The sequence below is a fragment of the Labeo rohita genome, chromosome 17 (assembly GCF_022985175.1).
Source record: "Labeo rohita strain BAU-BD-2019 chromosome 17, IGBB_LRoh.1.0, whole genome shotgun sequence".
NCBI lineage: Eukaryota > Metazoa > Chordata > Actinopteri > Cypriniformes > Cyprinidae > Labeo > Labeo rohita.
The window spans coordinates 23,862,803-23,878,030 of NC_066885.1; the positions used below are offsets into that span (position 1 = coordinate 23,862,803).

At 33.4% G+C, this 15,228-nt stretch overlaps 1 protein-coding gene across 1 annotated transcript in view; it reads right to left on the bottom strand.

Moving 5' to 3' along the window:
• Positions 1-5,851: 5,851 nt before the first annotated feature.
• LOC127179647 (doublecortin domain-containing protein 2C) overlaps positions 5,852-15,228 on the bottom strand; it is a 36,163-nt gene continuing 26,786 nt past the window's right edge. The window contains exons 11-13 of the mRNA XM_051133313.1: positions 11,927-11,996; positions 6,795-6,845; positions 5,852-6,601 (exon numbers count right to left, since the gene is read on the bottom strand). Coding sequence (XP_050989270.1) covers positions 6,802-6,845; positions 11,927-11,996 — 114 coding nt within the window. The 3' untranslated portion in view covers positions 5,852-6,601; positions 6,795-6,801. The remainder of the gene's footprint in view (positions 6,602-6,794; positions 6,846-11,926; positions 11,997-15,228) is intronic.

The window sequence follows — 15,228 nt, forward strand, 5'->3', positions numbered from 1 at the left end:
CAAACAAAAAACTAAAAAATAAAAGAATAAAAGAAAAACATAAAAACAAAACAAAAAGTTTTTAAATTACAAAACAAATACTACAATAAAAAACAAAACAACAATCATAAAACAAATACAATTAGAAAAAAAACAAATCAAGTACAACAAGACAAAAACACTAAACAAAGAAAAACAGACAAAAACTAAAATACAACAATGAAACAGAAAAAATCTTAACCAAACAAATACACTTACAACAATAAAACAAAAATGAAAACAAACAAAACAATACAAAACAAAAAATAGACAAAATGACAAAACAAATACAACAATAAAACAAAAAAAATAATAACAAAACAAAACCAGTAAAAACAAAAACAGACAAAAAGCTAGAATAGAACAATGAAATGCACTTACAACAATAAAACAAACTTAAAAACTAACTTTTAAAATCTAAAACTAAAATTAAAATCTAATGAAACAAAATACAAAACAAAACAGACAAAAAAATGGACAAAAAATTAAACAAAAACTGACAAATACAAAAATAAAACAAAGAAAATTTTATCAAAAAACACAAAAAAGAAAAACAAACAAAACAATACAAATACAAAACAATACTGAACAAAAATACAACAATAAAAAACACAAAACAAAAAACAGACAAAATGACAGCAATAAAACAAAACAAATCCTAAAACAAACACAATTACAACAATAAAATAAACCTAAAAACAAAAACATAAAACAAATCAAGTACAAAAATAAAACGAAAAAAAACAGACTAAATAAACGAATACAACAATGAAACTGTTGTAACAACATTTTTAAATAACAAAAATACACCTACAACAATGAAACAAACCAAAAAACAAAAGAAAAATAAATAAATAAAAAAAATTTTCATCAATAATTTTTCAAGCAGGCAAAAACAGTAACATAACTAAAATAATAACAGTGACAAAAATTATCTAAATATTTAATTCAATAAATTCATATTTATTACTATAATTTAAAAAAAAATGTATTTTTAAGAGAGTCAGCATGTTCTATACCTAATGTCCACTTGGGAATGATTCAGTAAACCTTACCAGACCACGCTAAGAATGATATCACCACAGACCAATCTGTTCTCTTTTATTTTTAGAAAATTTCCTCAGAGCATCTAATCAGTGCACAAACCCCAGCAACACCAACGTCTCCCTGCCTGCCATCTTATCATACACTAGGGGCTTTTATCCCTTCTTCCAGTCATTAACAAGGAATAAGCGGATGGCAGTCTGGAAAAAAACAAAGCCATTCTAGTGGTTCTGCATGATGTCAGTGCTAAAAAGCATTTTCAGAGAGAGACCTGTATGTTTCCAACAGTTCTGAGACTCGTGGTATTTCAATCAAGAAAGGAAATTCTGTTAACCGAAGGGGAACGAGGTGCTTTCAGTTCAGCTGGGATCAATTTAAGGACTTGCATAACTCTAAAATGTCTGCATTAGTAGTTTCAAAGACTCCGCTCAAGGTGAAGGAACATAAACTGGGTTTTGATACTTTTGGTTAGGCATTTAATTAACTGAAAGTTAGGCTGTAAAGTAGGTTTAAGATGACAGCTACACAATGCTCTGTGACAGGCTGCCTGAACTCCTGCTAATAAGTGGCGAATATATCCCAAAGGTGTGTGACATGATCCTGTACCATCTGGCAGTCATCATAAAACTTTCAGGTAAACTTATGAAATGCACACTCTTTTTCATGAACCATGTTAGAGTTTTAAAGGTATTTTATTATTTCATTACTGCCAACATTTTTAGTCAAACATTAAGGCTACTTATGAATGGCCATCAGTGGAGAAAGATGCTTTTTGCTGCCAGATGGTGTAGTTATCCCAGCAGGCATACAATGTCATATGACGTTGATATTTGGTTAAATTTTGCTTGCGATGGCGGGTGAGCAAAATTCAACGTCTAATGTCAATGTTAATGTCAACGTCAGCTGACGTTGATTTTTGTTGTTTTTAGACTGTGTGACCAGAATCCAACAATGACGTCAATGTCAAATTGACGTCAAATTCTGACTGCAACGTCTATACGATGTTGGGGTCTAATGTCAACCTGATGTTATATTGACGTCCGGTGCCTGCTGGGATGACATTCACCAACAAGGGCTAACAATAGCAAGCTAACATGCCAGACCTTCAACTTTTGATTTGGCCAGCCCGTCATAACATCATCTCAATCAATAGCACTAGTTTGGGGTAGGAGTTTAGGACCTGTTTTCCAACCAGTTTGAGGCAGCATTTGAGGAAACCTGTTTGAAAACACTCACTATTATTAGAGATAGGAACCGAGAAACATTCTGTACCATTTTATTTAAGGGATAGTTCACCCAAAAATGAAAACTTTCCCATGATTTACTCACCCTCAAGCCATGTCTATATGACTTTATTTTTTCAGATGAATACAACCAAAGTTATATTAAAAAATGTCCTGGCTCTTCCAAGCTTTATAATGGCAGTGAATGGGCGTTGAGATTTTGAAGTGCATCCATCCATCATAAAAAGTGCTCCACATGGCTCTGGGGGATAATAAAGGCCTTCTAAAGTGAATCCATGCGTTTGTGTAAGAAAATATCCATAATTAAAACTTTATAGACCATAATCTCTAGCTTCCGCTAACTGTTGTACGCACATTCACGAGATGGTGGCGTTCCAGCGGATGACATGGGCAAACGCAGTGACAATGACGGAAGTGATGAACACGGAAGCGCAGTGGAGAGAAAAACAAAACACCCGTCATGAATTCAAAGTACAAAACAAGGATTTGTAAAGAAAAGTGTCGGAGGATTTCGATATAAGTCATGAGCAGACTGATTTTCCTTTGCTGTAAACAAAATTGGTTTTCACGAAACTAGAATATTCTCACTGGATCTTACACCACGCCTACATCCCACATCATCCGCTGGAACGCCACTCTCTCGTGAACATGCATACGACATTTAGTGGAAGCTAGAGATTACAGTCTATAAAGACTTAAATATGGATTTTTTACACAAACGCATGGATTCACTTTAGAAAGTCTTTATTAACCCTGCAGAGCCATGTAGAGTACCTTTTATGATGGATGGATACGATTTATTGTACTTTAAATTCTTAACAACCATTTACTGCTATTATAAAGCTTGAAAAAGCCAGAACATTTTTAATATAACTCCAACTGTATTTGTCTGAAAGAATAAAGTCATATACACCTATAATGGCTTGAGCGTGAAATTAATGGGGTAATTTTCATTTTTGGGTGAAGTATCCCTTTAAATATACATGCATACTGCATACACTACTATTTGGCGTCAGTTAGGATTTAAAAAATGTTTTTGAAGTCTCTTATTCTCACCAAGGCTACATTTAGCTAATCAAAAATATAGGTAAACAAATAATATTGTGAAATATTATTACAATTTAAATAACTATTTTTTTCAATGTTGAAATTCCAAAAGGACTGAATTTAAAACAGAAATTTTACTAACAATGTGAAAGTCTTCATCATTTTTTAACAATTTATTGTATCTATGCTGAATAAATTAAAAAGTCGTAATAAATCTCACACAAATCTTACATAAATCAAAATAAATCTGAATACACACTTTATATTTATAAATACAGACTCACATGACATGTATTTTATAGGGCTGTCAGTTGATTACACTTTTTAATCTAATTAATTACATGATGTTTTGATTAATTAATCTAATTAATCACTAAATAAATTTGACTGTGAAAATACTCACAAAAGATTATTTACAGCTATTTTTGTGTTAAACGAGAAAGTATCAAGTCGACATTACAAATTATAGCAAATAGTAGAGAAAAATATTTTGGTTCAACATAAAATTTATTACACATTGACATTTAGGCCTACTGTAAACTGTGGAAAATAAAAGAAGATAATTTGAGAAACATCTCAGTATTCATTGGTAACCAAAACAGCTTTGTTACCAACAGTCTTCAAAATACCTTCTTTTATGTTCCACAAAAGAAAGGTTTAAAATGCCATGTAAGTAAAGGTGAGTAAATGATGACAAAATTTACATTTTTGGGGTGAACTAGCCCTTTAATGTTTAATTTTTATTTTTATTTTTATTAGTATTACTATTGTAATTTTAATAAAATGACACTCTAAATAAGTACACTAACTAAATCTGATAAATCTGTAAATGTCTTTATGAGACATTCATTTATTCATCTGATTCTTTCGAACAGCTGATTCATTCAGGAATTAAGTAAATGGCTCTGTTTATGAATGAATAGGCCTTTAAATCATTGGTTGACAAGATTTGTTCAAAACGCAGATTCATTCAGAAACTAAACACAGCTTTGTTGCTTGTAGACGCAACAATTCTGCTATGGCTTCAAAGGTAATATGTTCTCTGTATTTAAAATATAACACAATATCAACTTATTTTTTTACTGAACTTTAAGCTTGTGATAGATCAGGACAAAATCAGCACTCATGTCATATTGCTCTTGCTGCCTGTGTGATATCCTTTGATATATGTGAGACAAAACGCATACAGGGGCATTTTTTGCACCAATATCTTGAATTTTAGGGCTCAACTGCATTTATGGAGTTGTTGCCCTGCATCACATTTGTGAGAATATTTAAATCATGTTATTTTCATAACTAATTAATTAAGTTAACGCATTAAACTGACAGCCCTAGTATTTTATAAAAATTAGAATATTAGTTTATTGATGTTTAATATAAGACAACTTATTGAATTCCATTACAAAGTCATTATAAGTCTGTATCAACAAACATTTTGCAAGAATTAATTACTATGGACTACTTATTGAATTTGTTTCATTGGTAATAAAATTACATTTCTTTTGTTCAAATATTTATTACTTAAAAGTACTAAAAGAATCATTAATTGAACTATGAAGGAATCACTGAAGAGGAATTTGATTCAGAACCAGAAATGAATCATTAAATCTCTTTATGATTCCCATACTTACATTAACTGAGAGCATCATAGTATGATGTTCAAAATACTAAAAGCAACAGAACAATAACTTAATGTGAAAGCTATTTAATGTCTTAGACACAAGCATTTTTTAAGACATGCATGCCAAGTTAAATTAAACGTCTGTGTGCATTATGATATCATGCCCAATAACCATTGATCTTAGAGCAGAGGGCAGCCTATAGCATGTGACATAAAAATAAGGTATGTTGTCCTTGCAATGCCAAAGCAGAGCTTGTATGATGTCATCGGCCGCTCTGACAATGATGTGTCGCTATGTTTTATCAATCACAGAGTAAGTTATCCATACGCCCATTTCACAAAGCGAATTAAACCTCAGCTTCTGGTCCATTAACGCAGGGGTGAACCCAAGGATTTAGGAAGGATGTGTGTTCGTACACTTCATCAAAGTGCTTTTAATAAGAGCATTCGGTTGAAGGCCAAGCATTGTCCTTCTAAAAGTGCCACATTTACATAGTGTACAATTATGAAGCAGAGAGCCGAGGCGGCCCGAGAAATCATTTTGCATTCCCCATTGTGAAGAAAGATATAAACCATGACCTGGAGGTCAATCATTAGTCCCTGTTCTATACTTGTCTGATACTTTGCAAGCCGCATGTTTAATTTGTTGATTCATGGCATTGTGGAAGTCCATCCAAGGGATTAAAACCTCAAGCAATAACCCTGATATTAAAATACTGGTTTCATAGACTTACAACCTCCCAACCTCCACAAAAAGTTCATGCGATTAAAAACTAATTGCGTAAAATAATTTATCAAAAGCGCCACGATGGTTCCCACTCAAGACCTTTAGTTCTTAATTATTAATTCAGTGCAATTAGGCAGCTTACTATGTACTGAGTGTGAGGGCCTATGCAATATTTATAGCGATGCATAATTATGTAATACATTCCAGACATAAGAAGCTATATATCCACAGTGGGCTTGTCAAGATAAAGACATTTTTATTTGCTTTATAAGATTGTTTCATCTCCAGAAGGGTCTTGGTGGATAAAAGAGCCACAACTGAAGGGGGTTTTAGTGACCTTCCATATTAATTCTATCAAGACACATGAACATTAGGAAGTGTTCAAAACACCAGGCAGTCTTGCTATCAAAGTGCACAGAGTGCATCAAAGGCTTACCTTAAAGAAAAAATATGGATGAACTGCAGAGTCTGTCAACAAGTGAACATTGAACTGAATTAGACTGTAGAACACAGTGCATTGTGTGATAAATTATATATTATGTTCATGCCAGTATTGGAAGATTATTGAAGGTCTTCATGGTGCCTGAAGCAAATATGGAACCCCATCTACAATGGACTCGCTGGAGAAGTTTGGCTTTCATCTCGAGATGAGCTTCAAAGCTCGTTTCGAAACAGAGCAAACTGGCAATCAAACTAATGTGTAACCGGGCAGTTGTGCACTTTACAAAGCCCATCATCAGAACCGCAGCTGAGATCACACAGAAACAGCGTCTTCTCCTCATACAAGGTCTTCCAAACATGTTATTTTTTTTTTCATGTTAGAAGCTATGGCGAGATGCTTTGAAAATCTTTAATGTCTTGCTCGTGGCATGCGAGTGAACATCCTCCTCGACCAGAAATCTTCATATATATGAATAAAACAGAAAGCTTCAGTACAACTCCTGCTTCTTGTGCAAATCTTCGTCTTGCATTACTAATATGTAAGGACAGTGTATAACTCTTTGATAATACTTTATGTTCATACTTTATATCCAAACTTACAACAAACAGAATATACTTTTAAACATTCAATAACTTTTCATTCAGTACATACCTGTTATTTAAAGGCCATTAGGTCCACAGTTCAAGGTTACTTTCTTCTTTTCTGAATAAATGCAAGAAAAATGATATAAATTAGAAAATAGAATATTATTAATTCAGAGCGACAAGTTCAGAGTGAGCTTGACATGGCAACCCACTCCACAGGCTAGCGATATAACTAAAAGTGCAATACTTATTAATTTATTTTAAAAAATATTACTCATTTATATAAGTGTGAAACGTTATACAGGGTTCCCACGGGTCTTTGAAATCCCTGAAAGTTTGTGAATCTGAAAAAAATCAAGGCCCTGGAAAGTTTCTGAAAATAAACATACATAGATACAGGTCCTTGAAACTGCTTATATCAAAGTCCCTTTAAGGCAAGTTTCATTTCACTCGACCATCTTTGAAATTCCTTTAGGGCAGGCAAGTGCAGCTCCCTGAATAGAGAAACATTGAATTCTCCAAAACGTTTCACCAAGCTAACGGTATGTCATATTTGAAATCACCAATGAAATCTGACAAGAACTGCTTCGTAAATATTGTTCTTTATGCTACAATAGCATTAAAAAAAAGCTTGATGTGCTGACTTTACTAATCAACGATTCATTAAGAAGGCAGGGCTTTGTGGCCATAATGAGCGTTCTATCTTTCCCCATTCAAAACTATATGAGTGAGAAGTCTTGGGTATTCTGTAATCTTTGGTTTGAACTTATTTTGTGTAAAAAGTTTTTGGAAAAAATTCCATATGTGACCCTGGACCACAAAACCAGTCATAAGTGTCAATTTTTCAAAATTGAGCTTTATACATCATCTGAAAGCTGAATAAATAAGCTTTCCATCGATGTATGGTTTGTTAGGACAGGACAATGTTTGGCTGAGATACAGCTATTTCAATAGTTGGAATCTGAGGGTGCAAAAAATTCAAAATATTGAGAAAATCACCTTTAAAGTTGTCCAAATTAAGTTCTTTGCAATGCATATTACTAATCAAAAAGTAAGTTTTGATATATTTACAGTAGGAAATTTACAAAATATCTTCATGGAACATGACCTTTACTTAATTTCCTAATGATTTTTGGCATAAAAGTAAAATCTATAATTTTGACCCATACAATGTATTTTTGGCTGTTGCTACAAATATACACCAGCGACTTAAGACTGGTTTTGTGGTCCAGGGTCACATATTATTCCCTAAAATGTCCGCTAATGTGTTATTTCTCAACACTTTGTGGCCTATGCATACCAGCTTGCTTGATTTACGTTAGTTAGGGTGACCATACTTCCTCTTTTCCCTGGACACGTCCTCTTTTTTGGACCTAAAAAAATGCGTCTGGCCGGGATTTCTAAATTGCCCAAATTCGGCTTTCTACAGTCGCCATTCATTTTGTGCATTTTTGTATTAGTTCTTAGCCCTACGCAGAACTGTTTTCTTGATCCCACTGAAAACCAGGCCATTACCGCCTGTTCACACAATCATTCTAATATTAAATGTAATTTTTACGCATCCAGGAGCCGCTATCGTATGCAGATTGCAGAGTATTTAATTATATTTGGAATGAGTGGCTATTCACTTTCACTTTAAATTTCGCAATAACACGCACCCTGTATAAAGGGAGCACATCTTACAAGATCAGATATAAGCACATTATCTGCTGGGCAGCAAATTCTCCAGCATGATTTGTCAGTTATCTCTCCTTACTCTTGTCTTGACCCATGATCAGTTAAATCTGATTCCTGCAGCTTGTGTTGAATGCAGGGTTGCCAAATCTGAATTTTTATTTATTTATTATTATTATTTTTTTTTTTTTTGCACAGAACTAAATTAAATTTTAACTGTTGCGAAGGGTTCATTTTTTTTCCTGTGGGTTAAATGTTTGAAATATTGCATTAATTACATTTGACTGAAATGCTCGTATTGAAACATTCTGCTTTCTACCTGTGTTAAAACTGTGCAAGATGTTACGTTTTATGATGGCCACTGGTAGGAAGCCTTTCAGCTGTGTTTATGATCAGCCTGCACAAGGGTGACTGGAAAATATACATTTTAGGTATGGAAATGAAGTATTTTGAGTTTTGATATGGGATATGGTCATTGCACTTTTTAATGGCTTTTTAACCCCCCCAGAAACATGACAAATAGAATATCAGATCTCTGTCAAATGGCCAAAAATAAATGCAATAAAATAGTTTTGTTTAACACATGAAAACATGATGTAACCTTGCTCTCACCTGAAATGTGTTCCCACATTAAGTCCTTGATTTTGAGGTTAATGGACCTGGAAAGTCTTTGAAAGGTCCTTGAATTTGAAGTTAACCAAGGTGGGAAATAAAGGAACTAATAGATGGCACCATACTTCCCCAGTTCATTGATTACATTAAGAATTGCAAACATTTTTTGTATTACAAAGTTTCTAAAATGTTATGTTTACATGTGACCCTGGACCACAAAAAAATGATAGATTTTTCTTTTATACTAAAATCATTAGGATATTAAGTAAAGATCATGTTCCACTAAGATATTTTGTAAATTTTCTACAGTAAATATATCAAAACATAATTTTTGATTAGTAATATGCATTGCTAAGACCTTAATTTGACAACTTTAATAGGGGATTTTTTCAATATTTGGATTTTTTTGCACACAAGACCCTTCTTCCTTGGCTGGGATTGTTTATAGCCCTTTGAAGCTGCATTTAAACTGCATTTTGGAAGTTCAAACTCACAGACACCAATGAAGTCCATTATATGGAGAGAAATCCTGAAATGTTTTCCTCAAAAAACATAATTTCTTTACGACTGAACAAAGAAAGACATTAACAATTTGGATGACAAGGGATAAGTAAATTATGTGTAAATTTTTGTTCTGGACGTGAACTTCTCTTTTAGGTTACAATTTTAATCTGCTCAAGCAGACTATTAAAGCCTGTTAATACCTCTGGCTAAAACTAGCTAATGTTAAAGTTAGTGAGTCAATGTTAGCGTACAAACCTAAATAGCTAACTGTTCTCACATTGTACAGTGCAGGTCAAAAACACATAAACAAAGGTCTACAGTTCAGTGCCTCTCCATATTAAACTGGTTAAATGTAAATTAATTTAATCTTGAACTGCGGTACATAAACAGTGTTGGATGATGTCATCTGTCAATCGTGACAATGTTTTATTACTCCTATGAGTCTAGTTTGTGGACTTCTGCATGAGGGCGCCTTCTGGTGTCGAGTATGAGTGAAACGAATCATGTTAGAGTTTACCGATCCATAATTACGCTGACGTGGTGCAAAAGCACCTTTTGTTTCATATTATCGTATGTGTACTATTCATTTTCAAATATTGCCAATATATATTGTGACACCCCTAATTAATACGATAAGGATATTTAATTATTTAAATATCACGATTATCCTCAATACCTGTATATTGTGACACCCCTACTGTTGACAGTACTTTTACCATGTTTTTAGGATTAAAATGTTATGTAAAATCAGGCATACAGTGTGATATGAACAAACCCCTTTGTAAAAACCTTAAGAAAATCTATAAATTATTACATGTAAATTGTGGCGTTAGTGCTACTGAAGTGTCGATTTGTGGCTCAGTGCAGGAGGGAAAAAACTTGGATTGTATCTACAAAATTGAAATCTACAGATGTAAATATAAAGTGCAATAAAATAAACATGGTTGTATTTTGCAAAGCCAGATAGCCCAAAACCTCAGATCTAACTAGTATATGGAAAAAAAAAACAATGTTTTCCCTAGTGTCTTGCCTTAAATGGGAATAAAAAGTAGATTAAACCATTCAAAAATCTTTTTGTGGGAACAGTTTGATCGGACATTGAAAGTGACACCATAACATATGATACACCCACACATTACATGACTACTGCATATTACATGATTGGTGTTCATTATTCCTGTTGTATGAAAGAAGATACAAAGTAGTGTGGTACACACTGCAGATTGTGTAATACTACACTAAATGAGTGCTAGGCCCCAGCCCCAATCAAAATCCAAAGAAAACATGGATGTACTTTTACATCTGTGAAGTGTTTCCTGTTTCCAATGGAGGGCTGCCATCCATTTTGAGGTCTGGTATGGATTAAACATTTTGATATGAAACAAGCAGGTTTCAAAAGTCTTCCTCTTGAGTAGAATACTAGATTTTGGTTTAGCTTGGGGGGAAAAAAAAAAAAGCTTCTTAAGTCTTTTGTAAATATAATTCTAAAATTAGTCCCCATTCATATCATTATATGAAAAATAAGGGCTAGAATAATGATTTTTTTTAATGAGAGAGGGTACATGTTTTGGCTGAAAAATCCTATTCTGACATACCAGAAATCAAAATTGAATCTCACCTCCATATTATCATTCAGATGTTTACGTCCTCATATCTAGTGCAGAACTTGGCATGAAAACATCTAAATGACTTTATCTCTCCCAGTTATTGCATGAGAGATAAAGCTATTAAGAGAATAGGAAACAAATGAAAGATTTAAAGGCTAAATTTACATAGAGAGTAAAGAAAGCATGCTGAGATGGTGCTTGGTGTCCATCATATGCAGGATAATAGTGTGGTTATATTCACCCAGGAGGCCATGCCTGCGTTTGTTACGCTTATGCCTTCAACGTATACAATTCTGGTATGGAACTGGCCTAGTTTGATGGCTCCTCAGCTCCCATTGACTTGATAGCAAAGGGATAGCAAAGTGTCTATAGTTGCGTCCCAACAGATGCAGCATGTCATCTTAGTATCATTGAATATTTTATGAACATCCTACTTAAAGGGATAGTTCACCCAAAAATGAAAATTCTGTCATTAATTACACATCCTCATGTGGTTCCAAACTTCGGAACAAAAATTAAGATATTTTTAATGAAATCCGAGAGCTTTAAAATAGTTCATATACTAAAATAAGGTTAATATTTCATTTTTTTTCCAGTCAGTGTTAGATTTTTAAATATTTAGTATTCACTGTGATGATCTCATATGATATCAGTGTTGCCCAACCTGTTATTTTATGATCAAGACCGCGGTGATATTTTAAGGTTAGTTATTACTGTGTAAGTGGTCTCTTTATAAGTGTATCATGTGGACTTGCATCCCAGGAATTTTGGCTGTGGTTTTAGCAGGCATTTAGGAACTTACCCTTTAAAAACTTAGACATATGCGATTGTATTCCACACTTCTTTGAGGACATCTCCTCCCCCTTGGTGTCCTGAAAACATAAATCAGAATCTCATCCTTTGATCTAATTACATTTCAATGCAGTACGATCCTCATTTAGTGAAGCTGTCAAGTTACGCCTTAAAATGATATATTAAAGTCAAGCTAATGCCTCTTTTGAAGTGAAAAGAAAGAAATATGGCTTTTACTCATGCACTACCACATGAGTACTATATAAATGATAATCAGCTCAATTAGGATGCTTAACAAAGTGGTTTGCTTTACTTCTATTAGTATTGCATTTTATGAATGATAAGACGAGATCTTTAGAGACTAAGTGTCGATCTAAGCATGGATTTAATGCTTGTAACTAAAAGTAAATTAGTTAAAGGAACGGTTCGCCCAAAAATGAAAATCTGCTGAAAAGTGTACTCACCCTCAGGCCATTTCAAGTATTCTCATACCATTACAGTTGAACCACTAATGTCACATGGGCTATTTTAATGGGCTATTATTTAAGTCCTTAACTACCTTTATGGACCTTGAATGTGTCAGTTGCTTTGCTGTCTATGCAGGGTCTAAAAGCTCTTGGATTTCATCAAAATATCTTAATTTGTGTTCTGATAATGAACAAAGGTCTTACAGGTTTGGAACGACATGAAGGTGAGTAATTAATAACAGAATTTTAATTTTTGTGTGAACCCAAAACTTAGCTTGACAGCTATTCACTTTCATTGTATGGAAAGGAGCAGCTTGAACATTCTTCAAAACATCTTCCTTTGTGTTTTTTGTGAGAAAGAAAAATATACAAGTTTAAAAGGACATGAGGATGAATAAATAGTGAAAGAGCCTCGAGAAACTTGTGAAAACTCTACCAACATTTCAGTATTTCTAGAACAGGGTCTAAAGATAGAAAAGCAGTGTTTTCTTAAGTGTTCCAACAGCCTATTGGACAAAACCTGTGCATCTCCATCTGATTAATGACTATCCACTGTCTAATAAACAGTAATTGAATGGTCTACTGCAGAGGCCCTAAAAGCCTGGGAGAGCTGCTTGCAGCCCGCGCTATCGTCTGGGGTTGATTATGGTTGACCTTGTGCGAAGCGCACTTTGAAACAGTGAGTCTAAGCTAGGGAACTGTAGCCAGAGAGCAAAGCAGAAGATAAATGAACAGATACTGTATTGACACTGCAAAAGGAGATCGATAGTGTGATCAATATCTATTTGATTTTTATCACAAAACTCTGTGGAGGAGGAAGACGATTGATCAAACGTACCGGGACACATCGGCATATCTAACAATATTAATTAAGAAAAACTGCTTAGGTGACTGATTGCTAAATCAGTCAATATTGTTAAAATCAAAACAAACGATTTCTGCATTCAGATGTATAGCCTAATGCTTTTTCAGGATGGATTTACTGTAAGCTTTGTAGTACAGGAATTGTCTTAACATGCTAAATGAGTCTGTAGGCATAGTAGTTATTATAATAAGAGTTAATAGTTAAAAAAAAAGAGTTATATAACAATAACTTTTTAATATTATTACACTTTAAAAATGCAACCCAGCACTGTGTGATATATGGACAAAGCAGTTGGGTTAAATGTCTATATTTCTTGCTTAAAATTGATTGTTCCTGATGCCTCTACACTCTAAAACTGCTGGGTTTTTTTTTTTTTAACCCAAATGCTGGGTTCAGCTTGTTGGGTCATTTTATTGGGTTATTTTAAGATTTTTTTTTTTTTTTTTTTTTTTTTACCCAGGTGCTGGATAGTTTTTCTGTAACTAAGCTGCTGGATCATTTTTAACACTGGGTTATTTTTTTCTACCCAACCGCTGGGTTAAGCCTGTCTCTGACAAAACAACCCAGCTGCTGAGTTACAGAGAGAGCGCAGGCTTTTTGAGTCCTTTACAGCAGAAAGAGGTTCTCAGCGCCACCAATTTGGTGCACTTCTTCAGTGAAATAAAGGTTTGTATACATTTTATTTTATTTATAAAGTCTTTACTGTGCTGTAAATTGTATTATTTTACGCAAAGCAACATAAGGACAAAGTGTCAGTCGGCTACACCAGTCAGCGGTCACTTTCGCATGATGGAAACGCCTTTTGTCTTGCATAAAATAAATGGATTTTATTCGTTATAGTACTGAATTGAATTTAATTTGATGTTAAAATATGTTCTCTAATGTCAGTACTGTTTGTTTATGGGCAGGTTTTGGAGTCAGTAGCAGCATCTACGAGTGAAACACAAGGCCGCGGTCTGAAGTTCATAGTTAACCGCAGCTCTTTACCATCTTTTTTTTTTGGCGACACACTGGCACGAGAATTAGCGCTATTTCGGTAAAAAGTGATTACAGAGAACGGTTGAATACACTAACATCAAAATACTAGTTTTAAATGTTACTTTTTTATGTCTAAAATGCATGTTAGAAGAGTTTAAATGTATGTAATATTGTAAACTATGCTGTATTCACCCAAATAAATGTAATTTGTCTTGTATTTTGTTATTGCTTAATAATAAATGTTCATCTTTTGATTATTGCTGTTGCTTCTAGTAATTCTGTGTGTGTTTTTTATAGGTTCCAGTCCATTTAAGCCAGCAATATAATGATGTTTAAACAATAGCTGACTAATTTGGGTTGCCAAATAACCCAAGTTGGGTTGTTTATAACCCAGCATTTTTTAGAGTGTAGTAGTTGTGTCTGATTTTTAATTTACAGCAGATTTTGGCTTATTTTTGGCATATTTTTTCATTTTAAGCAAGAAATATAGTAATTTTTAATATTTAACCCAACTGCTCAGTCAGAACAACCCAGCTGCTGAGTTTGTCCAAATTCCACCCAGCGATGGGTTGTATTTAGGGAGTATGTTACATATATTTGTGATTAAATCAAGTCTTAGTATTTTATTGTTATTTGTTGCTAAACAAATACACTTGATTATGAAAATTAAGTGATTATAAATAGCATTTGAAAGCACAAATATAAGGTGCAAAACCTGTGTTGTTATAGTAATAACTAAAACTTTATTTTGCTAAATGAAATAAAGCTGAAATAAATTAAATATAAATATTAGATTAAAAAAACCTTAAAACATGTAAAGTAGAAATGTAGCCCTGGAAACTAAAAGAAATCAGTAAGTTCAAGTTTAAGTGCTAAAATGACTAATATAAAATGAAATAAATTACAAATATATATATATATATATATATATGTGTGTGTGTGTGTGTGTGTGTGTGTGTGTGTGTGTATACAAAAACAAATGACAAAACCACATAATAAAAT